Source organism: Triturus cristatus, chromosome 8 (genome assembly GCF_964204655.1).
Source record: "Triturus cristatus chromosome 8, aTriCri1.1, whole genome shotgun sequence".
Taxonomy (NCBI): Eukaryota; Metazoa; Chordata; class Amphibia; order Caudata; family Salamandridae; genus Triturus; species Triturus cristatus.
The window spans coordinates 411,833,658-411,860,773 of record NC_140591.1 but is presented as its reverse complement, the minus strand read 5'-3'; the positions used below and the strand labels follow the sequence as shown (position 1 = coordinate 411,860,773).

The window sequence follows — 27,116 nt, the reverse complement described above, 5'->3', positions numbered from 1 at the left end:
AGCACCACTTCAACAATAGTACAGCATCACCTAAGCACCAGAGAAGCACCAATTTAGCATCACTCAGCACCACCTGGGCACCAGCACAGCACCATCTTGAGCACCACCAAAACATTACTCAGCACCATCTCATCATCACTCAGCACCACCTCAGTATCACTCAGCACCACCTCTGCTCAAGCACACCACCACCTCAGTATCACTCAGCACCACCCGAGTGCCAATGCAGCACCGCCTCTGCATTAGCGCAGCATCAGCACACCAACACATCAGCGCAGCACCACTGCATCAGCTCAGCACCACCTGAACACCACCACAGCACCATCTCAGCATCAGCACAGCTTTAGCACAGCACCACCTCCTCATCAGTGCACTACCACCAGTGCAGCACCAACTCAGCATCACTGCAGCACCACCTTAGACCAGCAAAGCACCACCTCAATACCATCTCGGCATCAGCGCATGACTAAGCACCTCCACAGCATCACTCAGCACCTCCACAGCATCACTCAGCTCCACCACAGCTTCACTCAGCTCTACCACAGCTTCACTCAGCACCACCTCAGCACTACCTCAACAACAGCACAGCACCACCTCAGCATCAGCATTGAACCATCTCAGCATCTCCACAGCACCACCTTCTCTTGAGTTCCCACCAGTGTAGCACCAACTCAGCACCAGCACAGTATCACCACAGCGCCAGCTCAGCACCACCTTAGTATCAGCACAACACCACCTCTGCATTGGTGCAACACCACCAGCGCAGCCCCATCTCACCACCAGTGCAGCCCCACCACACCACCAGCGAAGCCTCACCACAGCAACTGAGCATCAACAAAGCAACCGTATCAGCGCAGCACCACCTCAGCATCTGTGCAGCAGCACCTCAGCACAGCACATACTTAATCACTCAGCGCTACCACAGCATCACTTAACACCACCTCAGCATCAGCGCAGCACCACATACGTATCAGTGCACCACGACCAGCGCAGCACCAACTCAGCTCCAGAGCAGCACCACCTCAGCAGCAATTCGCACCAACGCAGCACCACTTCAGCATTAGCTCAGCATCACCTCAGCACCAACTCACCATCACTCAGCACCACCTGAGCACCAGCACAGCTCCATCTCAGCATCACCCAGCACCACCTCAGTATCACTCAGCATCAGCACAGCACCACCTGAGCACCACCACAGCACCACCTGAGCATCACCACAGCACCACCTCTTCATTTATTTTGATGGCTTGTAGAGGCGCTAATACCTAAAGGAGTCTTGGCGCTAGTGTTATGGAACATGACATGGCAGTTACTGAAATGTATCTCAGGTGAAGGACTCCAAGCTATCTAAAAGGAATACTATAGATTTGAGAAAAGTCACGTTTTAGGATTATTCTTGAACTTTAACAGATTAAGCTGATTTCTCAAATGGGACAGTAAGGCATTCCACCACTTGGAGGCGAAGAGAAGAAAACTTCTTCCTCCCCATTTTTAATTCTAGAGACCAGCACTTTTTTTTTGCTGAGCTGGATCGTAATGCACGTGCGGGTAGTACCATTTGAAGGTTTCTTGAAAGAAGCTAGGGCCTTCTTGATAAAGTTCTTTATGTGCCCAACAGAGTGCCTCAAACTGTATCCAAGATCTGATTGGAAGTCAGTGAAGGTTTTTAATAGAGGTGGAAACTGAGCAGAACGTGGGGATGTTTCTTAGCACCCTTGCTGCAGCATTTTGGAGCATCTGAAGCTGTTAAGCAGACATTCTTGAGCACCTACAAACAGAGAATTACAATAATCGATTTTGGTGATGACCAGTGCTGATATCACTAACTTTTTAACCTCCAGGGGAGAAAAAGAAGGATTTTTTTTTAGATCCCGCACCTTTAGGAAACAGGACGTTGTGAACTTTTAGGAATGTTCAAAAAAAGTCAGATTGGAGTCCAATATAACCCCCAGGTTTTTTGCTTTCTGTACAGGGATTGGGAGTCGGCCACCAAGGACTGATTCCAGAACAATGTGTTATGACCAATAGCAACACCTCAGTTTTATCTGAGTTAAGCTTTAGAAAATTGGCCTGCATCCAATGTGCAGTGTTGCTTATACACAACTTAACTGTTAAAGCTACCTGCTCCGGGTCAGACGTAACTGACACAACTAGTTGTGTATCATCAGCGTAGGAGCACACCGAGAAACCAAAGGATCTGATCAGACAGATAAGAAGAGAAATGTATGCGTTAAACGGGGTGGGACTTAATACCCCACAAGGGAAATTGAAAGGGGAGGAGGAACAATCACCCCATGTCACCTAGAGCTCTCTGTTAGATAAGAATGATTCAATTAACTTGAGAGCTGTCCCATTCATGCCCATGTCTTTGAGGCACTTGACCAAGGTACCATAGTCAACTTTATCAAATGAGGCCGATATGTCCAACAGGATCAAGGCTGCAGTCTCCCCTATCTACAATTATCCAGATTTATTCGCTAGCTGCTAGGAGAGCTGGTTCTGTTCTGTGCTTTGGTCTAAATCCAATTTGCACTGAGTCAAGGAATTTTGCGCACTCTAGAAAAGAAATCAGCTCCAGGTTCATTGATTTTTCCTGTATTTTTGCTGGAAGTGGTAGGCTTTAGATCGGCCTGTAATTTTTCACTTCTTCCACATCCAGAGTGGTTTTTATTTTTACCAGTGGGAGGATTGAGGCCATTTTTTAACTATTAGTGAAAGAGCCTGAGTCCAAAACCAAATTTAAAACTGAAGTCAGGTGTGCGGCAGTAGTTTGAGAAACTGGGTGGAGAACCTTAGGACGGCATGGATCTGTGGGTGATCTCGATTTAGTGGTTTTCAAGAGGGCATCAACCTTTTCTTCAGTAAATTGTATTAAATAATTAAATTGCCAAGGAGGAGCTAGAGTGGCATGTTCATAAGAAGCCTCCTCATGAGTGGTATTGACCAGTAGACTCGAGTTATTGAAGGCATTAGTAAACTCCTGAAATATAATGTTGATTAGAGAGTAAAATAAGTTTGTTAGCTGATTAGCAAATTCTTGGCTAGGTGCTATCCCATTCCTTTTACCCAATGTCGAGAGGGATTTTACAGTGGCAAAAACCTCTCTGCAGGTACTTTTAAAGGCTCTGATCTTGTCAGTGATATAGTTTGCTTTCGTGCTACTAATTTGTTTTATTGTTTTTAAGTAGGTTTCTTTATATTTGTATTTCTCTTGAGCACCAGCACAGCACCACCTCCTCAACAGTGCACCACCATCAACGCAGCACCAACTCGGCACCAGCGCAGCACCACCTCAGCAGCACCAGCAAAACTCCACCTCAGCACAAGCGCAACTCCACCTCAGCAGCAATTCAGCACCAATGCAGCACCACTTCAACGCAGCACCACCTCAGCATCACCTCAACACAGCACCATCTTAGCATCACTCAGCACCACCTGAGCACCAGCTCAGTACCACCTGAGTACCAGTACAGCACCACCACCTCAGCATCCCTTAGCATCACAACAGCATTATTCAGCACCACCACAGCATCACTCAGCACCACCACAGCACCAACTCAGCATCAGCTCAGCACCATCTCAGCATCACACCACCTACTCATCAGTGCACCACCACAAGTGCAGCACCAACTCAGCATCAGCGCAGCACCACCTCAACATCAGCACAGCACCACATCTGCATCAGCGTACCACTATCAATGCAGCCCTACCTCAGCAGCAATTTGGCACCAACGCGACACGACTTCAGCGCAGCATTACCTTAGCACAGCACGAACTCTGCATCGCTCAGCACCACCTGAGCACCAGCGCAGCTCCACCACCACAGCATCACTCAGCACCAGCACTGCATCACTCAGCACCAGCACTGCATTCTTCTGCATCACTCAGCACCACTGCAGCACCAGCGCAGCATCTCATCATTAATACTCAACACCAGCGCAGCTCCACCACCACAGCAGCAGTGCAGCAGCAACTCAGCACCAGCGCGGCAGCACCACCACAGTACCAGTACAGCACCACCTCAGCACAGCATCAGAGCATCACTGCATCATCACAGCACCCTCTGAGCACCACTAAGCACCAATTCAGCATCAGCAGAGCACCATCTCAGCACAGCACTACCTCCTCATCAGTGCACTACAACCAGTGCAGCACCACCTGCACACCAGCGCAACACTGCCACAGCACCATCTCAGCTTCAGCACAGCACAACCTCCAGATCAATACACCACCACCAGCGCATCCCCACGTCAGCATAGCACATGTTTACTAACCTACTTGTGTTATGGTTTTGTAGGGTTCAAGGGTATGTGATGTCACTTCCACTACCTTTTGGGGGGGGGGGGGGTTGTCGTTATTTTTGCATATTTACAGTAAGGAGGCTGCTGCTACCACAGCAGGTCTGGAGTATGCTTTGTACTGCACGCCTGGTAAAGGATACTTTCAGTACAACCGTCATGACACTATTGCCTTGCTTCTGCTGGTAGAGCTGAAAGGGAGAATGTCAACTGCAGCCATACAGCTGCACATCTGATGCACTCAGCCGGCTTTTGTGTATGCTGGACTGCCGCCATGTTTAAATTCCAACAATACGGCAGTATATGACTTAGGTGGAGCACTCATTTGCTTTTGATGTAACAGCTGGAGACACTGTTGCTGTTACTTCTCTTTGTATCAATTACTATGCAGTAATCCCACTCTTGTACATGCATCATACACAACGTACATACGACACACATACATCTCTGCCAACTTGAAGGATGGCTTGCCACATAACAGGTGATTAGTAGGGCAGATACGCAGGTTGATAGGTGGCACTGGAAAGATGAGTTGGGACAATTATTGGGGAGGTGTGGGGATAAAAAGGCTGATTTTCAGGAATCACATGTTGCTGATGTATGACGTTTCTATGACCTATTGTTTTCGCTGTAAAAAGATGGAATGTATGTGATTAAAAGTGAACGTGCTGTTGAAAGAGAGGAAACCGTGCAGGGTGTGTGCTCACCAAGGGGAGTAGAATATCCCACGCAGAGTATTTAAGAATCCTTTGCAAGAAATGGTGAAATATCTTAAGAGCATATTCATTTCCTCTTGAGGCAAGCACTCTTCAATTGTAGAACAAGCAACTAGTCACGCCCGAGTATTAAAAGTAGTAACATATTACATTTTTGTTAAGTCTTTCGCTTTGGTGTGGCCAGGAATTTCAGTGACTAAAACCATGTCGGGGGTAATGCGAGTACCGCACTTGGCGGTGTTACCCCTGGGTACCGTTACTGGGTGATCACAAGTTCCGCACAACCTAATAGGAGACTGATCTGTAAAACTGCATGAGTTTTCCTTCCTGACATGTTTTCTCCAAGCATATTCAACCAAGTCATACCTGGAGGCATTTTTACGTGGCAAACACTGGGTTCAACGTGCAGTTTGCAGGACTCAAAATGAGCCCTGTAGTGTGATAGACGATCAGCTACTTACCAGGCCTGAAGGAAGCATGTAATGCCCAACATCAAATGGAATGGGATAGTTACAGACAAACCTTAGGAGGGAAAAAGAAACATATCCTTGGACCCTTCAATGACTACTGAATTTCAGAAGAAATTGAGCAGAGTTCATGCTCTTGTTCAATGCCATAAACTGTGGTGTGTGTGGTTTGTTCAATGCCACCAGCTGTGGTGAATGTGGTTTGTTCATTGTCAGAATATAGTCTGGCATGAATATTGTGTCCTACGTATCGTTTAGAAAAAATAATATCACCCCGTTGAAGTTAGTAATAGAAAATCTATTCCCAATCAGGCGAAAGAAACAATATTTATGACACAGTATTTAGGTAAGAGGATATTTCTGGATGCAGCTCTGCACCTGCCAACAAAGGTGCTTTTTAGAACTGCAGCTTGAGAGATGTGAACTGCAGCAGGCAAGAATATTAAATGTTGGCCACCATATTACTGGCAATAGATCACAATTTAAGTCGATCTACTCACCTTGTGCAAAACGGTCACAGCACATCCCTGATCGATTTTTCTCAATTGCATACTTAAATGACATTTTTCTCATCAAATGATTGAATGTGGGATATAAAAAACACAGGTGGTAAATTAGAAATGATTGGCAGAAAAAGAACATTTTAACATAACAAATCGAAAGGTGATAACTCAGTGTCCTTCTGTTAATGGATTCCACTCTCTTCATAGGATATGACAGCCAGAGACCTTCTGCAGCAGAGGTACACTCTGCCTAATGGGGATACAGCTTGGCGGCCGTCTCCACTTGTCACCGCTGCAATGGACGGAAAGCTGGTTCTACTTGATGGTATTCACCGCGTTAACCCTGGGACTCTATCCATTCTGCACAGGTCAGTAAATCCTGTTTCTGAAGGAGAAGCTGCAATTCTGTTGATATTAATGCATTTGTTTCAGGATCTGTGGTAAACTGGGCAGCTCGCAGGTGCCCCTCCATTTTTTGTTGCCCCATTTGAATTGCTAGATGGTGTGGTAATTGATCTGAATGTGTGCTGGGTCCCGCTAACCAGTGAGATTTCCCTTAAACTGCAGATATGAATGGGTACAGTCAGTTGGCAAGTATTTTTACAATTCCGTAAGGCCTTAGTATATGGTACTAGTGGTACCCAGGGCAGGGTTGTAAAAGGGGTACCTGGGCTGCAGAACTTATTGTGCCACCCTGAGTGACCCGAGTAAAACCGAAGTCTGCAGGTCTGCCATGTTGGCCCTGCCCGAGCAGCTTGCCTGCTTGAGTGCGACCCTGCACACACCATGTATGACAGGGTCACCTCACTGCATCCAATATATGTCAGTTACTCCTATGGCAGGCCTCCTGTAGCACAGGAGGCAGGGTGCATTATATTATATGTGTAGGAATATATGTGCAAGCATATATTGCCTTGTGGTATAATTCTAAATGTAATTCTACCACTGGTGACCGAATGTCCATCGGATTACAAGGGCTGACATATGGGCATTACCTATATGTCCAGGTCCATGATGGCCTGGCTGATTTCTTTCATGTTTGGTGTCAAACACTGTTCTTTTTAACCCCCGACACGGTGGTGTAGCTGTTGAACCAGCATGTACCTAGGTGGCACTTTAGACCATGTCCACCAAGTTAACCCAGTGTTTTCGTGCCTTGGCAGGCTTTTTCGAAAGTTTGCTGCCAAGACAGAATTCTAACCTCATGCTGGGGAGTGTGTGCCGCTCCCAGAGGCCAGAGACAAGGTCCTCTGTGAGCAGGAGGGGACACCTCCGCCCACACAGGATGGCTAGTGAACCAGCGATCTGGGACTAATAATTTCCTACAAACCAGGCCCAATTTCATTACCCAACAAGTTCCTTCACGCTGGCATAGTAAAATACAAATTACCAAACTTACCAATGACCAAGTTGTATCTTCATTCTTAATATACTAATTTTGGCGTTGCGATCTTTATATAGTTGACAGGGTTTTGCAAACTAATACTTGGTTCAAAAATACTCATAAAACTAAATAAACACCTCCAATAAAGACAGACTAATTTCTATATTTATAATGTTTATCTAAATCATGTGAAATAAATGCTCATTCAATACCAAGATACAGAACAAATCATAGATCATCACAGAGAAACAATATCAGTGTCATAATGACAAAGAATATATCTCAAATCGAAAATGCAATGAAGGAGAGGAAAGGCGAAGAGATAAAGGGTTAAAGACAAAATACATTTGCAATTGATTATGCAAATTCAGTTTTCTGTCTATACTAACCCAATTGAAATAGGAAAAACTACTCCCTGGCCAAGAGAGCAGTATGGCCTCTCAAGAAGAATTGATGAGGCAAAGACTAAGTTAGGAATCAGCAGACAGGGACAGCCTGGTAAAGACAGCAAACCGACGACGATCTCCCAACAATCTGCAAGTCTGCCTACAACCCCTCCCACCAGGCATCTCAATTATACCCTAATCCCGAATGTCCAACCCACACTTGTATCTAAACGAAGGTTAATTCTACATTTGATTGGTTAAGTAAGGGGGTGTACTGTCACACCACACTCAATGTACTCATCTCACTCAATGTCTTATTGTTCTGTTTATCCATCACGTCAGCTTCTACCCCAGGAAATACAAATTCACGCCTCTATTATCCTTCCACTTTCATCTCTCCGTTTATATAGCAAACTTTGTATAACTTTCTCATTCGTGCCTTTCAAAAGGAAGCATCCTTGTGCTTGCTGGTTGTTTTCTTTTTCATACAAACTCTTGGCAGGCACTCAGGATTTCTTGAAGAACAATCACTGTGCAAGTTCCCCGTTTTCAAATTTATTTTCATGCCAATTCTATTAACCCCAAATTCTTATGCGGAATAGGACCCCCTACTCTATGTAAAACAAGCATTATTATTCACTTGTAATGCTTTTTCATTACGCACCCTCCCAATGCTGCATCTATCCATGTGCAACCCACGTTAAATATTATTTTCTAGCAAACGTTAATATAATCTGCACAAAAGCAGCATTAGTCTTTTATTTTTCGTAAGTCGAAAAGCATTTGCAGCCAACTTCATTGCTTTAGTACGCGCTTGCGCAGTAGTCTTTTTCTCTTGTGTTAAGCATTTTTCCACATTAGTTTTCACAGCATTCTGTTAATAAATGTTACTGAGGGTTCAATTCCAGCAGGTTTTATTTCGTGAAAACCCTGCTCCATCACTAGTGATTCGACTGGTGCTGCTAAGAGCCTCAAAGGCTTCACTGGCTCTACTGGACAAGGGAACTTCTCTCCCACTCAAGGACAAAGCCTCCCCCTGCCTCAGGCACTGTTTTTCTCAGGTAGGCAAGAAATTAGCTGTGCAGGAGGCGTCCACTTCCACAAGGCTGACCATTCCTCTGGGGTGTTGCAGCTGAGGGGTACAGTTTAGGATGGTGTTGGACATCTTTTTTTTTTTTTGTAAAACATTTTGTTCTTCAGCACCAGCATATCAATCACATTACAGAGGAGTAATAGAGGAATCACAGGTTGACAATAGGTTACATAAATCAGTACAGGAAATGTCATTGGGAAAGTCTAGGGCAAGGAGGGATCAACTTCAATAGGGTAGAGAGGCGGTTGGCATATATCTCCACAATAGGAATTCCACATGCCCCACACACGAGACCACTTCTTAGGGCAACCACGGGCCACATATACAGTTCTTTCTCTGAACATTGACCAGTCTAAGTCTTTCTTCCAGTCGTCCACCTCCAGAGGCTGAGACGCTCCCCACCTCTGAGCAATGTTTCTCTTGGCAAGCATAAGCCCCAAAGTGGTCCACTGTAGCAAGCAATCATTCAGATCATTTGGCTCCCAAATAGTCAAGAGACATCTACGAGCGTTTAAGCTGAGTTGTGTAGACAGGACAGTGTTAATAACCTCATGTATTTTGTGCCAGTAAGGTTTAATATTATCGCAGTCCCAGATTATGTACATAAAGGTGCTCGTTTGACCACATCCACGTCTGCAGTTCCCCTCATCCATTCTCCCCATCCGTACCAGTTGGGAACCAGTCACGTACACCCTATGGAGTATTTTGAGTTGAACAAGTCGGAGGCGTGCAGGTATTGCCACGACTCTAGGTGAGGACACTGCCTCCTGCCATTCCTCGTCGTCCATCTCAAATCTATCCCTGGACCACTTCTCCCGAAGCGACTGGAGGGGGTCAGGCATATTGTTTATTAACTTCTTACAAATTAATGATATGGTGTTATCAGGGACGTGACCATCTAAAACTCTGTCTTCCAATGGAGAGGACTCGGGAAGGATGTTACCGCGCTGCAGGTGGGAACGCAGAGCGTGTCTAACCTGTGTGTAACGGAAGAATTCCGAATGTGTTAGTTCGAATTGCTGCTGTAAGGTGGCGAACGATTTAACATCAGTTTTATCCCACAGGTCACCTATTCGCGAGATTCCTATAAGGTCCCACTTGTCGAACCCATTGCTCTTCCACAGGCTCCCCATTGTTCGGAGTCCCATAGTGGTGTCGCAAGAGTAAGCCTGCGACTCCAACCGAGACCTTTAGTGGCTGTGTGCCAAACCTGGACTGAGTGTTTGGTGAGACCCGTGAGAGCAAGGAGGCTCTGTCTGGAATAAAGGGCTCTATTATAGTTCTCGCCCGGTAAGAGCCACCTATCCATGTTAAAACCTTGGTTCCCGGGGCAAGTGTAAGTGCCATGGTTTATGGCCGCCAGATGGGCCGCCCAATAGTACTTTTTAATATCTGGGAGGCTGATGCCCCCATCATACCAATTCAAAGTGAGCTTTTTAAGGGCAATACGTGGCTTTCCATTCCACAGCAAGTTCTGCTGAAGACCCTCCACCTCCCCGAAGTAGGACGCTGGGTCCGGGTCTAGGGAATTCTGCAGAGCATACAGGAACCGAGGCAAAGACATCATCTTGAAAAGTGCCACTTTTCCCAGTAGGGAGAGCGGAAGTGATTTCCAGTTGCTTATATCCCTACGCAGCCTGACTAGGGGGGGGGGGGAGGGGGAGGAGGGGAGGGGTGGGAGTAAGTTCCGGGAGTAGCGGAATGAAGAGTTCAGGGAGATAATTGTATTGGGCATCCCTGCGGTGGGATGGGCGGCTCCCCAGCCAAAACAAACCACAGAGATTTGCTCCAATTACTAGAGTACCCAGAGAATCTGCCAAAAATGGCAAGAATATCTAGAACCACTATCAAGGACCATCTTGGAGAAGTCAAATAAAGCAGGATATCATCCGCGTAGAGCGAGATGCAGTCCTCCCAATCTCGAGACCAGCGCATGCCCCGGATCATTGAATCTCTGCGTATCCACGCCGCCAATGGTTCCAAGGACAGGGCAAACAGGAGGGGGGACAACGGACATCCCTGCCGGGTCCCCCGGCCCAACTCAATGGCAGCGGATTTTTTGTTGTTGACTACTACTTGCGCTAGTGGTTTAGCATATAAGAGCTGTACCCATCGAATGAAGTTCGGGCCAAACCCGAACTTTTCCAGAACTGCCCAAAGATATGGCCATTCAATGGTATCAAAAGCCATGGTGGCATCCAGGGAGACTGTTACAGCTGGTTCTAGGATGGTAGCCGCTCTGCCCAGTACCCCATGCACCCGATGCAAGTTAAGCGCCGTATTACGATGCGAAATAAAACCAGATTGATCCGAGTGGACCAGAGTCTCGACGACTCTGACACGACGGTTGGCCAGTAGTTTAGCCAAAATCTTGTGCTCCGCATTCAGGAGGGGGATCGGCCTGTACGACCCACAGTCAGTTCTAGGTTTCCCCTCCTTGTGAATGGTAACAATGGTGGCCGTCCTCTGGTCCACTGGTAGAAACCCTTTTTCCCTGGAGTCCACATACATACCCCTGAGATAAGGGGCCAGCCTATCTGGTTTTAGTTTGTATAATTCAACCGGGAGCCCATTAGGGCCGGTGGCCTTACCCGATCGGATGGACCGCATCGCTTTCACTATTTCGTCATTGGACATGTCACTGTCCAAAAAGTCGCGGTCCTCCACCAGGAGTTTGGGCAGCGTAATGTTCGCCAGCATCCTGCGGAAATCCTCTACTGAATAGGGAGCTGCTGATGCATAAACCGCACAATAATGTGAAGCAAATTTGTCCACTATGGCCTGTGGGTCTGCAATAGGGCCGCCCCCCTCCTCGCGGAGTTCCGGCACTAGACGGCTTGCCCATTCCTTCTTATCCAGCCATGCTAGTAATTTCCCGGCCTTATCTCCCACTTCATATATCCGCCCCTGCACGGCTCTTCCCAAGGCCTTCGCCTGGTCAGTTGCTAGTGCTCTGTATTCCTGCTGTCGGAGATTGAAATAGTGGAGCTTGTCCGGGGTGACTTCCGATTCCAGGTCAGCTTCTAGTTGGCTAATTTCTGCCTCAATGGCCACAATCTCTCTAGCGCGATCTTTCTTCTTACCCGAAATCAGGGAAAGGGCTTGACCCCGGACCACCGTTTTAAAGGCTTCCCACAACACTTGTGGGGATTCAACGGACCCCTCATTATCCATAAAGTAGTTATCTATTGCCACGAGGAGCGCCTTGCGTATTTTGGGGTCTCTAAAGTACCACAAATTGATGGGGGACACCCGTCCCACATGTTTATAGTTAAGAACCACGTGAAGCCAGACTGGCGAGTGGTCGGAGATACCCCTAGCTAGGTGCTTAATCTCGTGGATATGGGCCACCTGAGATGCGGGGACCAAGAAATAATCTATACGCGAGAGGCTCCCGTGCGCCCCAGAGTGGAAGGTGTGCTGCACTGTGCTAGGATGATAAGTCCGCCATCCATCTACCAGCCCCAAGGTCTCAAGAAATTCAGGAAGCCAACATGCCGCAGGGCTCAGAACTCGGGAGGGGGGATGTTGATCCAACTCCCCTGAGACTACTGAATTGAGGTCCCCTCCCAGCTCTCCGGAATAGCAAGCAATATGGTCCTTAAATCCCTAAAGGTGGTGGCCTGCAGACCAGGCGGCACATAGACCGACAGGAGTGTAATGTGGTGTCCCTCCCACATGCCCGAGACCCCAACATACCGTCCCCGATCGTCTATCCAGGTTGACCGCACCACCAGGGGAAGGGATTTCCTCACCATAACACCCACCCCCCTCGAACTGGAGGTGAACCCCGCATGAGCCAACATTGTATATCCCCCTCTATGTAGGGCTTTGCATGTGTTACCAATGAGATGGGTTTCTTGAAGCAATACGACATCCGGTGCCTGGCGCTTGATTTACTGAAGAACGACACTATGCTTGATCTTGTCCCCTAACCCATTGACATTCCAACTTAACACTTTAATCCCTATGTCTCCCTGTTGAGCCATGAGTGATTAGGAGATATCTCTGCTCTCATCACAGGAGCAGCAACGTGTATACCATCCTCCTCCGAAGAAATAACTATTAATATTGCTGGTACCTTGGATATAACCAAAACCAAACTAAAAACATAACAAAACACCCCCTCCCAACAACCCCCCACCCTGCTGCCCTGCACTCCGGGCCTAGAACTGCCCATCAAAAACTTGCAGAGTGCCTGTCGCCCCCGAAAAGAGTTCAAAAAAGAAGAAAAAGGGGGAAGTGAAGTGCTCCGTGTCCCCACCCCTGAACATGTCACATGTAGACCCCCTGGAGGCAAGTAACTCAAAACCATTTGGATCTACAGGCCCCAACAGTCAAAACATGAAAACATCACCCTCTCATGCCCACCCCATCTCAGAACCCCATTACTCAGTTCAGATGTTGCTGTATGTCAAGGCACCATCTCTAGCAGGTCAGTTATCTGTACTCTCTCTGTCACTGCGGTCGGTCGGACTCTTCCTTCCTTGATATTCAAGCCATTCAAGGAGATGTCAGCATTTTCATAACGAAGTGGAGCTCCCAATCTAGAGTTCTGGAGAATGACATCTCTATCGCGAAAGTTCAAAACTCGAGCCAGCATGGGCCGCGGGGGAGCGCCCGGTTTGGGACGGCCGTCCGGGGCCCTGTGAACTCGTTCGATAACAAAGAATTTGCTGAGGCCTTTAGGTTGCAGATGGTTAAGAATGAGGGCTTCAACAAATAGATCCGGGGATTGCCCCTCCGATTTCTCCCGAACACCCAGAATGCAAAGGTTATTGCGTCGAGGACGGCCTTCATTGTCGTCCAACTTGAGGTCTGTGAGTTTGCGAGAGTCTTGGAGCTCGCGGACTTCCGTTTGCAGCTGCGTGACATCGCAAACAAGACTGGAGGTCGTTATTTCCACCTGTTTAACCTTTTCATTGAGCTTCCCAAGATCAGGTTAATGTCAATCGCCGTAGTGTCCATTTTGTGCTCCAACGCGGTTTTGACTCTAGTGATAGCCTCCATAACATCTTTGAGCGAGAGTTCATGCTCCTCTTCCACCAGTCTCCCTTGGCTGGCATCCCTAGACAACGGGTTCTGCTGCGTGTCTTTTGCATCCTTGTATCTGTCCAGTTTGCTGGCCTGAACCGGTTTTGTCCCACGGGCCCCCGATCCCTTGGCGCACTCCATCGTAGTGGCCAGAGTATGTTCCCAGCTGGCCCGGGGTACTCAAAGCAGGCTAAAGCGCCGTCTCTCTTAGCTCTACACAGTAGATCCAGCCGATACGGACACCAATTGCAAGGCTCGGGTACCGGGGGATTCAGCACCAGGTCTGGCACCCGCCAGGGAGAGGCACCTCTCAGAGCGGTATTCCAAGGCAGTGGTAAAGGACGTTATCAGCTATCATCAGCAGCAGCGCGCCCTCCTCAGATCTCCCGGGAGATCATTCACCCCTACACTGGCTTTTGGGCTGCCTTGGTCTCAGGGTGTGCCACAGAAGGACATCTTTCCTCTCGCAGCCCTGCCAGGGCCTCCAGGCGATCACTCCAAGTGCCAGATGAGCAGTGAACGTGCCCCGTAAGGACGATGCTGTCCAAAATATGGAGCACAGACAGCTGCCAACGTGGGGAAAAGAGCGGAACTTGCCGATATTAAAAGCGAGCTGCCGCCATTTGCAGACTTGCGGCGGTCGCGCTGTGTGCCCGCATTAATAGCAGTGCCCTCCCGCCTCACCGGACCTGTCTTGTGGGCCTCCAGTTGCGGAGGCGATACCGGGCCTCCGTCTTTGCTCCGCAGCGCTGCTCCGGGTGAAAGCGCAGCGGCACCTTTAAGAGGCGGCACCACCGCAAGGTGACGTCAGCGCAGTTGGGCCTCTCTTTCGGTGTCCCCAGCCACTGTGGGTCCCGGCGTCCAATCTGGCAGCAGGCCGCAGCTCCTCCGGTAAGAATAATTTTCTCGTCTGATGTGCGAGGCGGGCCGTGACGAGCTGGCTGAGAACCGCTGGTCTTCCGCCACACCGGGCCGATTCCATATGGGGCAGATTATACCTCAGGATAGACTCGGGGAAGGGACTGATATCGGAGCCTCACGTTACGCGGCCATCTTCGATGGTGCTTGGCCACGCCCCCCGGTTTTAGCCATCTTGATTTAATCTAGAAATCTGGTTCTGACTAGTTTTAGTGGCATACACCCACAGGATGTTGTCGCTACTGGAGTGGATTAGCTATAGGACTAGATGCCCATTGGCTACTAGCCCTCACACCCACTAACAGCCCCTTAATTCAGGATTTAAGGGGCACCCCAGACACCAAAACTTTCGATTCAACGTGAAACCAGAAGAGACCCGTGTCTACACAAGAGCAGGACTGCACAAAAGGAAAGCATGAAGTACTGCACCTGTGACAGCCACACTGCACCCGCTGGACTACGACTCACCCAGGACTGGAGACCAGTTCCAAAAGGAAGGTGAGCCTCTCTGCGACCTAAAGACTTCACAAGAACTCCCTAGGACTACAGGTACTATTCTTCTACAGTTGGCAGGCCTAAAGCGCTTGCTGGCACATGCATCAAGCTAGGATTTTGCGAGTCCTTAATAGCGAATATTAAGGATTCGCAATTAAGGACTCGCAAAATCCTATGCATGTAGGAATCACTATAATAATAGAGATTCCTACACATTCCTTATTTGCGACTCGCAAATTGCGAGTCGCAAATAAGGAATAGCTTCCCATTCATTCCTATGGGCCTACAGGCCCATAGGAATGAATAGGAAATTGCAAGCGCAATTTGCGAGTACCAATAGGTACTCGAAAATTGCGCAAGCAATTTCAGGGTGCAAGGGTGTCAAAAGGACACCCTGTTGCATCCCTGGAATTGACCTGTGCACCAATTTTGCGCACACACATGCCCTAAGGGCATGTGTGTGCGCAACTTGAAACTTTGAAAAATGCACAAAAGTGTTTTTTCCAAAGGTTTTGCAAATTACCATGAAGTTCAACTTCATGGTAATTTGCACCCCCTATTAGCGAAACCACTAATTTTGTCACTTTAATGCATTGCATTTAAGGAATCTCAATTTGGGATTCCTTAAATACAATCGCAATTTAAGTAATCGCAATTTAGAGATTACTTAAATTGCGATTTTTGCATTTGGAATGATGCATCCCAAATGCAAAAATACCGGTCACAAAGGGGCAGATTCTGTTCGCGACCGTTTTTTCTTTTGATGCATGTGCCTGTAAGTCCACAAATTTGAAGTTCTGTTCCCCGAGCCGTCTGGCATGGCCTCTCAAAGTCCTTGGGCAGGTGGCTTCTGGGAACTGTAGTCCCGAACCCTCAGCGAGGCTCAACTTTCTTCAAAGTTCCCCTGGTCCTCTGCAGAAAAAGGTTTCCTCAACCAGATTGCTTGCAGGTACAAAGGCTTGTTGGTGGTCAGTTAGACTACAAACTGCTTTACTCAATGCTTCAAGAGAAGACTTTCACCAGCACGAACGACTAACCACTCCGGTGGCTCCATCATAAAGATCTAGCATTTGTTTTCACCCTCTCTTGGCATGCCTGCCAGCTCCGCTGGCTGCGGATTTTGTTCAGCACCACGGATAGCCAAGTGCACCTCTTCACCAGAGTTCCCCGAGCCAGGTAGATCGGATCTGCCTGAGGAGTCTCCTGGTCCAGGGCCAGCTCCTTGCTTACGTTCCAAAGGATTTTGCTCAACTCGCCCCGCAAGTACCTTTTTAGGTCTCGCCTAGCTATTGCGTAGCAATCGCTATGTGAGACTCTAGTAAGGGGCTCCCAAAAGTGCTCCCAAAAGTGGATTGCATGGCGAGCACGCCCACAATCACGTGCATCGTGCCGCCATGCAATCCACTTTTGGGAAGCGCTTCAGCCCACTGGCGCGTGCACCTACTTCAAAGGGTCCGCTCCCCCTCCTGGAATGCGCTCCCCCGCCCCTTGCCTCTTCAAAGCCTGCGTTCCCGCTCACGGGAGACACGCGCTACTTGTTTTCTCATTTCTCATCGTGATGTCCTTCTTCTCCGCCCACTTTTCATCTGGCAAAACTCACCCCCTCCTCTCTCTGATGTGGCTTTCAATTGTAGCCATTTTTTTCCTTCAACCGTATTTCAACGGTAGCGCCAAGAGGCCCTTTCGAGGCCAATAAAGCGCTCCATAAATGACTCACTTTATCTGTTTATGTTGTTGTTCAAATTCTGTATGATTTCTTTCACCTCCTTCGTCCACGCCCCGTCTCGACTCCATCCCTCCTTCATTCATTTACACCTCACACCCTCTACTCTCCGATTCTTGTCTTCGCTCCCTCACATCTTCTGTTGTCACTTTCTCCCTTCATTTCTACACTTTCTTCTCCATTTATCAAGCAGCTTTTTGTGTGTTTTTTTTTTTGCAGTTTTATTTAGCGCTAACTCGACCCAAAGGTATTGGAGTTTGACACCCCCCACTTCTTTTCTCTCTAATGCACTTTCGTCTTCCACTGCCTCCTCTATGTCGTGTCTCCCTACTCCTCCACTACCGCCCTCGCGCCTTCTCCTGACTAGACACCCTTACTGTCATTTCCTATGTTTATCTCCCCGTCCTTTCATCTCCTGTACCCAGCTGTTCTCCCCCTTCCCTTCTCGTGACTTCCACCAGGTCTGTTCCCTCTCCCCGCACTCCTCTTTCTTTTTTAACTTTTTCCTACCTCACTTACCATCCCGCCTTCTCCTCCTCCACTACTCTCCCACCCCGCCTGCATTAACCCGTCCCCTCGCTACCCATCGACGCTCCCTCTTTTCCCCTGCTGTCCTCTTTTCGGAGAGTTCCAATGTTTTCCTACTCCCTTTCATCACCACTATCATCTGCCCTCCTCTTCATCTCTTCCCTCTTCACCTTCCCTCCATAAGCCTCACTGCCCCGCAATCTCCCTCGTCAGTATACTTCCCTCCTTTACTCCTCTCTGCTCGCTCTCGTCCACTCCTCCCGTGTCCTGAATGGACCTGCCTCTCCTCCTTCGCTCCACTACTCTCACTCTTCGGTTAAAGTCCGCGCTATATAAAAATGCAATAAATAAATAAATATCTGTGTACCGGCTCTGCGGTTAGGGAGGCAACCGAGCCACAGGGAAAAGCGGACCAGTGGGCGAAATGTTTAGTGCCGGATACATGTGCAGGTGAATGTATTTGAAATCCATGCTCTCACTGAAATACTGAAGTGGACGTAGTCCACCGGACTCGCATTTTTACAAATTAAGCACTGACATTTTTTCAGCTATGAAGCAGTAGCTCAGTGGAACTCTCTGCAGGGACTCTGTCAGTCTCCTAATTCAGTTCTTTTCAGCAAGACGCTAGAATGACACCTCGTCTGAGGAGTGGTATCTATACTACAGCTCCCAGGTAATAAAGCTCATTAGGGGGTTTGAGCTGCCCCCTCCTTCCCACTGCTCGGCCCCGTATTTTCTGATATTTCTTCTTGATAAGATTAGCACAGTAACTATTTTCATTCCTCTGGTCACTGAAAGCAGGAGACACCCCTCAGTGCCCTCCTTGGAGAATCAGAACATTGGAACAGGGCACAGAGACAGGATGCTAGGGGCCAGGGAGTGTCTCAGGCGGTCAGCCTGGGGGTGTATCCAGTGGGCTGTAGATCCAAGTGGTCGGCTACCACTGAATGGGCCTTCCAGAGTGTCCGGTGCGGTGGCAGCTCATGGGTGGGTGTCCATGGTTTGAGAGGGCCCTGAGGCAAGCACTTCTCCTGTCCTAGCATCTGGAAGCTGATTGGGGCACAACAATCTCCCTGCAATCTTTTTTTTGCAGTTTTTATATAGCACAAGCCCGACCCGAAGGTATTCGAGCGCTTTACATGAGCACCGATTACATTGTACAAGGACACATTCATTTTTTGTAGGCACAGTGAGATTTGCCCAAAATCACAGGATGTTGAGACAACATCGAGACTTGATCAGTTCCAAAGTGGACAGCTCTGGCAGTTACCACTCATCCTCTCACCACATCCTCTCTTTGACAGGATGACAAATCTTAGAGTGCACAAAGGTCCACCCTAGAGGGCTTTGTGAGCGCCTTCCATGTGCCCTCACATTCTTCCGAGTATCTCCTTCAGAGCCCTCAAACATGATCTGCTGTGAGATATCGCCGAAGCCTGGTCATCCTTCGATTCCAGACAGGACTGTACTTTGGCCTCCATAATGGTATGAGCTGCTGGTTCCCCTCCCAGGGCGGTGGCTGTTCTGCCCCATGATAACCAAGCCAGGAGGGTTGTGACACTCAGGGACCCCTCACTGAATGGCCCACAACGCACCATGCACATCTTGTGATGAGATCTGAACCTTGTTTTCTGCCCTAGTGCGTTAAATTGGTGCAACTACTAAGTGGTGTCTTATCCCGCCATATGGAAGCGCCGGTCTTGCCACAAGCTGCAGCTACTCTCCCGAACCAATCCTCCCTGAAACCTAGACTTCACCTTTTAGGTGACAGAAACTGTTTTTTCTGACGGCCATTAGGCAAAGGCCAGCTCACAGGAAGTACAGGAGGTGCATTATTGACAGTATATACACTTTCAAAGTAGTTTACACGTGAGTATGAATAGAACATACCGGTCCATCTATATAACAAAGATGGCGCCTCTTCTTGCGTATCTCTGCTCACACGCGGAGCCCAGAAGTGTGGCCCAGCGGCTCGAGTCTACACGGAAGCAACACCAGCTCAGTCTCCCTCCCTTCCCCATGGCAGCGAACATTACAATCATTAACAACAGCATCTTTAGCATGCCACCAAAGACAACCACTTGGTGGTCCCAGATTGAAATTATCCCAAAAAATGACTTTTTGCTTTGGGAAAAAGGAGCACTTGAACAGCAACAGGCCATTTAATCTGAGAGTTTAAACATTCTTGCACCAGACCTCCTCTCTCTTCCCAAGTGGAGATAACAGCTGAAAACAAGCATTGAAAATGCAATAGGTCTTGCCTTTGATCAAGTTAAAGCCATTTGCTTTGCTAATGGTATTGTATAGCATAGCAAATGGCTTTAACTTAAATAAAAGGCGAGACCTATTGCATTTTTAATGCTTGTTGCTAATGTAACCATTTCCAACACCACAAGCCTGATTGACAGCTCTGTTTGACATCTAAAGTGCACCCCGCTCCACTGAGCCAGGTACAGTTGTGCTAGCTATTGTGAACTGGTCTAGGGACTCACAAGACCTTAACTGCAAGTAGGTTCTGTTGAACTCACTCTCTAAGTTACCAATTGGATATATGTGTTTTTCCTATTGACCGCAACGTTAATGTAAAGTACTGATTTATTTCATGCTTTAAAATTGATATCTCCAGTTATGCTGTATGTATTGATTTTGTTTTCGTGGCTAAAAATATTGTCCATGTTTGTGATGTGAAATGCTTAACATATGTTCCTCTAAGTAGCCTGTCTGCTCTTTGCCACTCTACCAGGGCTGAGAGAAGGTGTACTGACAGAGTACCTGGGGTCCATCTTTGTGTACTGTGCTAATATTACATGGTAAGGAACCCCTACCATGCCACATAATACTTTCACCTTGCAACAGGCACCTATACCACATAATACTTTCACCTTGCAACAGGCGCCTATGCCACATAATACTTTCACCTTGCAACAGGCGCCATTAAAATTTAGATGTAGGATTCTGTCATGTATGATTGCAAACACTTTTATTCAATCACTCAATCAGGATTTGTACAGCGCAGCGAATCACCCAATAGGGTATCCAGATGCTTGTAGGTCTCTGAGGCTTATTCGAACAAGCAGATCTTGAGGGCCATTCAGAATTCTGATCGACTTTTTTATTGAAATTAGTATATTTTTTACATTGTAGATTACAACCATTTATATATGCTTTTAGTTATTATGTATTAAAATGGCATTCAATAATCAACGGAAATCTTGCCAGGGGCGAAAACCTCAGATCACTCGTTACCTTCTAGTAGCAAAGCTTCAAGTAACCAACAACACGATATAACTGATTATCTGAGAGACAGTATCTAGTCATTGAACTGTGAATAGTTCTTGTCAAATTGGACGTTCATTTGAGACAATGAAAATGCGTTTCTCAAATTGAACGTTCATCTGTGACACTACAAAGCCATTTCTATGCAATATTCACAGTTTAAGCCCTATATATTTTCTCTCAGATAATCAGTTATATCTTATTGAAATGTATGTATTATTACACAAGCTTCTCAAGCTATTATCATGTACAACAATACAATACACGTCAAGAGTTGAAAAAGCTTATGTAAAATAAGCTCACATCATTTGAAGATGAAAGTAAAGTAAGCACATGAGTGCCATTCACTTTCAGGACACTGATCTTTGCAGAATAAACCTTCAAGTGTTCCTCTACAGACATTTTATTGCCATTTTTCTTAAGGGTCCTTGTTATTGAAATGTACTGTAGCCCAGTTTTCAATAGGTTCATTTTCCTCAATCTTAAACTATTTTCCAACAATCTCTAGCTCGCTGTCCAGGCTGACCATATGGGGATGGACACCTGGTTGATGTCCTCTCTGTTTGCAGCTAGAGTGTGACTTGCTCGATTCATATTTATTTTCTCATTAGAATACAAAGTGGGACAGAGATCACACAGTCACCATCAGAGCCTCACACACCTTGATTGTGATAGGCTTCCTAGCTATCCCTCATTGTTGATACCTGCATCAGTGACATTTACCACAGTTATTTGTCGCTCACAATTCAGATTATAAAGTAAGCTTGGATTATTGCAACATCTGCTGGGGCCAGTCTCGAGGCACCCTTTAAAGGGCAAATTGCCCTTGACTACCCAAATGAATTTTGAGAAGTATCTTTTCTCCAGGAATCATAACCTCACAATAATCCTGCCCCCAAATTGTGGATTCACATGTTACAGCAACCGCTGCTTTGGCCTAATACACCCCACTGATGCCGACGTTAAGGTGGACTCACCAGATTTGGGAATTAAAATGGTTAAAAAAAATCATCTAATAATGCAAAGAAGTTCTTACTTTTTGGTAACGGGTCAGGAGAAGATGTAGAGGAAAAAGTGGTTACATGTTTTACACACCTATTTTATTTATTATGCATGAATGGAGATGTTCATGAAATCCTTAAAAACACCCATTATCACCGGGACAAGATGAAAAACAAAGCACAGTGGTGTATAACTGTTGATTAAGCATGCACAATAACATAAATTCCTTGAAGTCTCATATTTATTTTCTCATTGTGTATTCTTATTCCACATGTTCCGACCACTGCACTTATTATTATTCTTTTTTTTTACGCAACCAAAATAAATTAGCCTTTTAGCCTTGTACAAGCCCTGGTAAGGAGGGGAGGGGCGTGGCCTGATACCAATGAAGTAAGCCATTGCCTACGGAGGTCATGGCAGAACACCACCATCTGGCACCAGCCCGACTTGTTATTAACCCCCCCTTGCCCACTTAAGGCTACGACTGGCTGTGCCTTACTGTCAACAATCCTTGGAGATGAAGTGTGTAGTAACCTGTGTTGTATGTATCTGGTTACTTACTCCCTTACTGCTCAGCCAGTGTGAATGTGATGCATGGAATGTTGGTGTGAGAGTCTTCAATGGAGTGTTTGGGTGCCTGAGGGAGTCAGTTGGAGTATGGGCTGAGCAGCAGGAAGACTGCTCCTGTTGGAGCTGTATCTCCACAACTCATCTACCTGTATCTGAACTCAATAGATCTACATAAAACGACATCCTGGCTACGGATTTCATCACTACAGGTTTTTGGCGACGAATCTTGAAACAAAACTACACGTGTTTTAAAAAACAAAGGCACAAGTATTCTCTAAAGGAAACCTACAGAAACTAAGAAGAAACCTTCAGTCTGAACTACAAGACATGCCAGCCCCACCAGTGTCTCCTTCACCAGAAAGTCCAGCCTCGTGGTACTTCGGAATTCCTGCTCCCATGACAGCTTGTGATCCTCACTATGGCAGCTTGTGTGATCCTCAGCACTTCACAGCCCCAGCCTGCTTGTACTTCATTGGGGTTAAACTATTGGATTTCCTGATAACTTGTGTGATTCTTCGAATCAACTCGTTTTGGTGGTGCTTAGACGCATACATGCTTTACAACTTTGGCGTTTACAAGCAGCATGGGCATATGGATGTGTGTGCTAGAAAGGGGAATGATGCACACTGTCTTCGTGCCTTTTGAAATCCTCTTTGATAGTTTTAGATTTGAGCATGCACGGTGTTGCCTTCTCAATGTGTGCTTCCATTGTTTGGAAATGCACAGTGTTTCGTTGGAACATGGCCTCTGAACCGGCATCAGGATGAAGTCATTTGCGGTGAGATCTTTTTCTTTAACATCTACGTCTATTACTTTGGTCATCAATAGGAAATATGACTAGTACCAGCACCGTGTATCAATCTTTTGTGGTGTGCATACATCATATCTTGTGCGGCCCCCGGGACTGATGGTAGTTTAACCGCTGCGGGGCATTTTCAAAAGATGACATGAGTCTACTATTGCATGCACACTCTTACCTTGGAGTCGCGCGGATATCCTCATTGTACCTCTGTGTCGTTTGTTCGTCTATGCGTCATGGAGAGCTGCTGGGCAACGCTTAGCAGCACGCTGCAACCGAAAGCCACCCTGGGTTTATAACGCATGGTTGCCGCATTTTTGAGATTGGCGGCAGCACGCAAGCACTGGGGCTATGGAGTGTCCCTTTGTGTCCAGTCAATCAAGTGTAATACCAATTAAGTTCCACGAACAACTGAAGGAGACCGGGAACGTCACTGGATCCAAGTGTACTGCTGCTCTTTACTTCATTCCTGTGTAAAGGAAGGATTTTGGTAATGCATCCGTTTCTGGGGCCTTCCGCTTAAAAGTTTTACTTTGGATTTGCCATCTGTATAAAACAGTGCAGTTACACGCATGTGAGGCTAGACATGTATGCTGCCTATAATTTCCTGTGGAGTCCTCACGCATCGTCTTGCATGCTCATTGTTGTTGAAGGTTGTTGTTGCTCACTCAGGTGGGCATGTAGTTCGATACCTGTTGGTCACGGCTGAGTTCACGGTCAATATATGTTGGGTGGGCATAGTCAAGGGGTTGCTTCTCTGGAAATTGTATCAATACGCTGCATGTAGTTCCTGTGGGGTCCCCTGATATTTAAAGTTTTATTCAGTTTGCAGCTAACATTTTCTTTTAGGGGCAAAGGCATTGAAAAAATTCACTTTTCTTTTGCTTAACCCTCATGGTTATTGGAATCGGTCTGATTCCAAAACTAGTGTGACCATCTTTGCTTGCAGTTTGTTGTTATTGCTTAGTAGTTTGTGTTACATGCTTGTTGGAGTCAATAAGTCTAAGGTGTGACCATAGTAGCATTACTTGGGTGAGGAGTCGCTCACTGGTGTTGGGTTTCTTTCTTTTATTGTGCTAATTTTTCCCTGCTTAGTGTCCACGCAATTCATGCAGTTCATGGTGTAGTCACCTGGTGTTTCACATTTTGTTTTTGTAGTGGGTTTTAGTCCCATCTACGTAGTTCTAATGGGTACAAGTCCCATGTTTTTGTAGTGGGTGTAAGTCCCATTTATGTTATTCTAATGGGTACAAGTCCCTTGTTTTTGTAGGGGGCTTTAGTCCAATCTACGCAGTTTGTAGTGGGTTTTAGTCCCATCTACGTGGGTACGAGTCCCATGTGTTACTTTGTTCTGTGCACGTATCTAACCTTCACACAAGGGGTTCTAATGGGTACATGTCCCATGTGTTTTTGTGTTCTGTGCACGTAGCTAACCTCCACACAGGGGTTCTAATGGGTATGAGACCATGTGTTCACACTAACCTCCACATAGGGGTGGGTTCTAATGGGTTTTTAGTCCCATGTGTTTTATTGTTCTTTACACTTTTCTAACTTTCATTTAGAGGTTCTAATGGGTTAAAGTCCCATGTGTATCTTTGTATGTGCGTATGTTGTGCACACTCATTGGTTGTCTGCTCCTAGGCCTGTTTAGCTGTATGGTTAGCAGTCAACATTTCTTTCCCCTTAACCATTGCTTTTGTTGTTCTTGTTTGGTGTTGATGTTCAATGTTTCTGGTCCATTTATTCACCTGTATGTTGGGGAAAGTCAGTTTGGGTATTCGTCACCCATTTCGATTGTTTTCTTTAAAAACTTATTGGAGGATGATGGGTGGGTAATATATATATATATTATGTATATTTGTCTTTGCATCTCCTCTATATTGTTTATTCTTATTGCATGTACTTTTTGTACATCTCATGTGTATTTTATGTGTATTTTCTTTGCATTTCTCTTGTACTTCGGTTTTAACCTTTTATTCCATTTTCTCTTGTACTTACTTCTTGCTTATTCTTTGGTGCTTTTTCTTACTTGCTCACCCTTGATTTTCTTGGTAACTTTGCTATGATCCCTTCATGTTTGGGTTCACTTTCTTCTTGCTTTTTCTCTACTTTTCCATTTTTCTATTTCCTGGGGTTCTCCTTGTTTGAACCTTCCTCTTCTTTGAGGTTGCTATTTTTGTTTTGTAGAAGAAGGGAAGGAATGTAGTAACCTGTGTTGTCTGTATCTGGTTCCTTACTCCCTAGCTGCTCAGCCAGTGTGAATGTGATGCATGGAATGTTGGTGTGAGAGTCTTGAATGGAATGTTTGGGTGCCTGGATGCTTGAGTGTGTCAGTTGGAGTATGGGCTGAGCAGCAGGAAGACTACTCCTGGTGGGGCTGTATCTTTACTACCTATCTACAAGTAACTGTTTTCAATAAATCCATCTAAAACTACATCCTGGCTGTGGAATTCGTTACTACAAAGTGCGTGTGACATCGTAGCCGCAACCAGCAAGAAATACGCTGCCGCGGTGACTGTGAGGGGATACTCTACAAGATGGCGGCCGCTTGACTCTGCTTGTTGGCGACTATGGGTACGTTGCTGCGGAGGCCTCAGGGACTGATGAGCCTCTTCTAAATAGTCTTGGAGCAGGCTGCTGTCAGTGACGAAAGCACAGTGGATCTGATCGCAGACCAGTGTTGGTTGTACCTCTGAGCCGATCACCGCCTATAGCATTGAGAGGTGTGTGTTGCCCTAGGCGCGCACGGATTAGCGACCACGAGGAGAGGCCATGAGTTGGAGGTCGGAAGCGGCATCCCCCAGACGGGTGTCTGATGGAAGTGGTGGCTAGCTGAAATAAGGGCTCAGCACCAAACATGCCATTGGTAATTGGGCCCCTGGTATTGGTGTTCCCTTTCTACTGGGGTGTGATGGGGCGACCTGTCAAGATACCATAATATTCATGAGAGAAGTGCCCATGGCTGGACTGAGAACTAAAAGCAGCCCTGCTAATTTTATAGGACCAGCCCTGGTGAGGGTGGGGGTGGCACGTGTGAAGCACTGCTGCTTTTGTTACCGGAGGCCTGTATTGCAGCACCGCTGCAAAACCGCCACCCAATAACAAAAAAACAGCCTCCGCTACTGCAAAACTGTCCCCCACCCTTCCAGCCTCCCGGGATAATGCCCAATGCCCGCTATGACCATTCCGGCCCTGGAGGTGCCTGAGCCTGGCAACTGAAGCCCTCGGCAAGGAAGTTCCAGCAACTGAGGAGAGAGGACGCTGGTTGGAGCGGGGATGGTGGCACTTTCCTGGTGGAAATGAATTTGTAAACAGTTGCTACTATGAGGGCTCTTTGTCAGAATTACCCTCTGCCGGGAGGCCCCTAACACTTGTGCCTCAAATTTGACCCTGAGCAAAGGAAGCATACTGCCAGGCTCCAATACCTCCCCAGGAGAGGTGACTCTGTACAAAAATAAATACCCTCCATGATAATTGGAGATGATGTATGCCTCTGAGGACTGGCAGCAGGGACAAGTTAGCTCTTGAAGGGAGTTGATGATTTTGGGGTTGCAAATCAGCTGCGTGCTTGACCTCCTGTTTTGACTGAGCTACAGCATTGTATCTTAGTCTGGGCACTAGACCCCACGGAGGGACCTTTGGTGACTCATGGGACTGATAGAGCATTGTAACGTGTCGCCCATCTTTCAACCTCTCACGATGGGTAAAGACAGGCCTCAGCAGCAACAACAGGGGAATAATATTACACAATACACTACATCTCGTCAGTCCACCCATAGACTTACTCGTTCGGAGCACCAGTCTACCCCGGAGCCTTCCCTGGAGCGAACCCACACATGCGGCACTCTTTGAGGCCATACAAGGATCAAGAGGGGTTTTGGAGGGGCAGATTGCAGGGGTATCCATAGAGGTTAATCTGCTGAG

General features: G+C 47.0%; 1 protein-coding gene across 1 annotated transcript in view; it reads left to right on the top strand.

Moving 5' to 3' along the window:
- Positions 1-27,116, top strand: part of VWA8 (von Willebrand factor A domain containing 8) — a 1,291,603-nt gene that overhangs the window by 437,299 nt on the left and 827,188 nt on the right. The window contains exon 13 of the mRNA XM_085621802.1: positions 6,192-6,352. Within this exon, the coding sequence (XP_085477928.1) occupies positions 6,192-6,352 (161 nt within the window). The remainder of the gene's footprint in view (positions 1-6,191; positions 6,353-27,116) is intronic.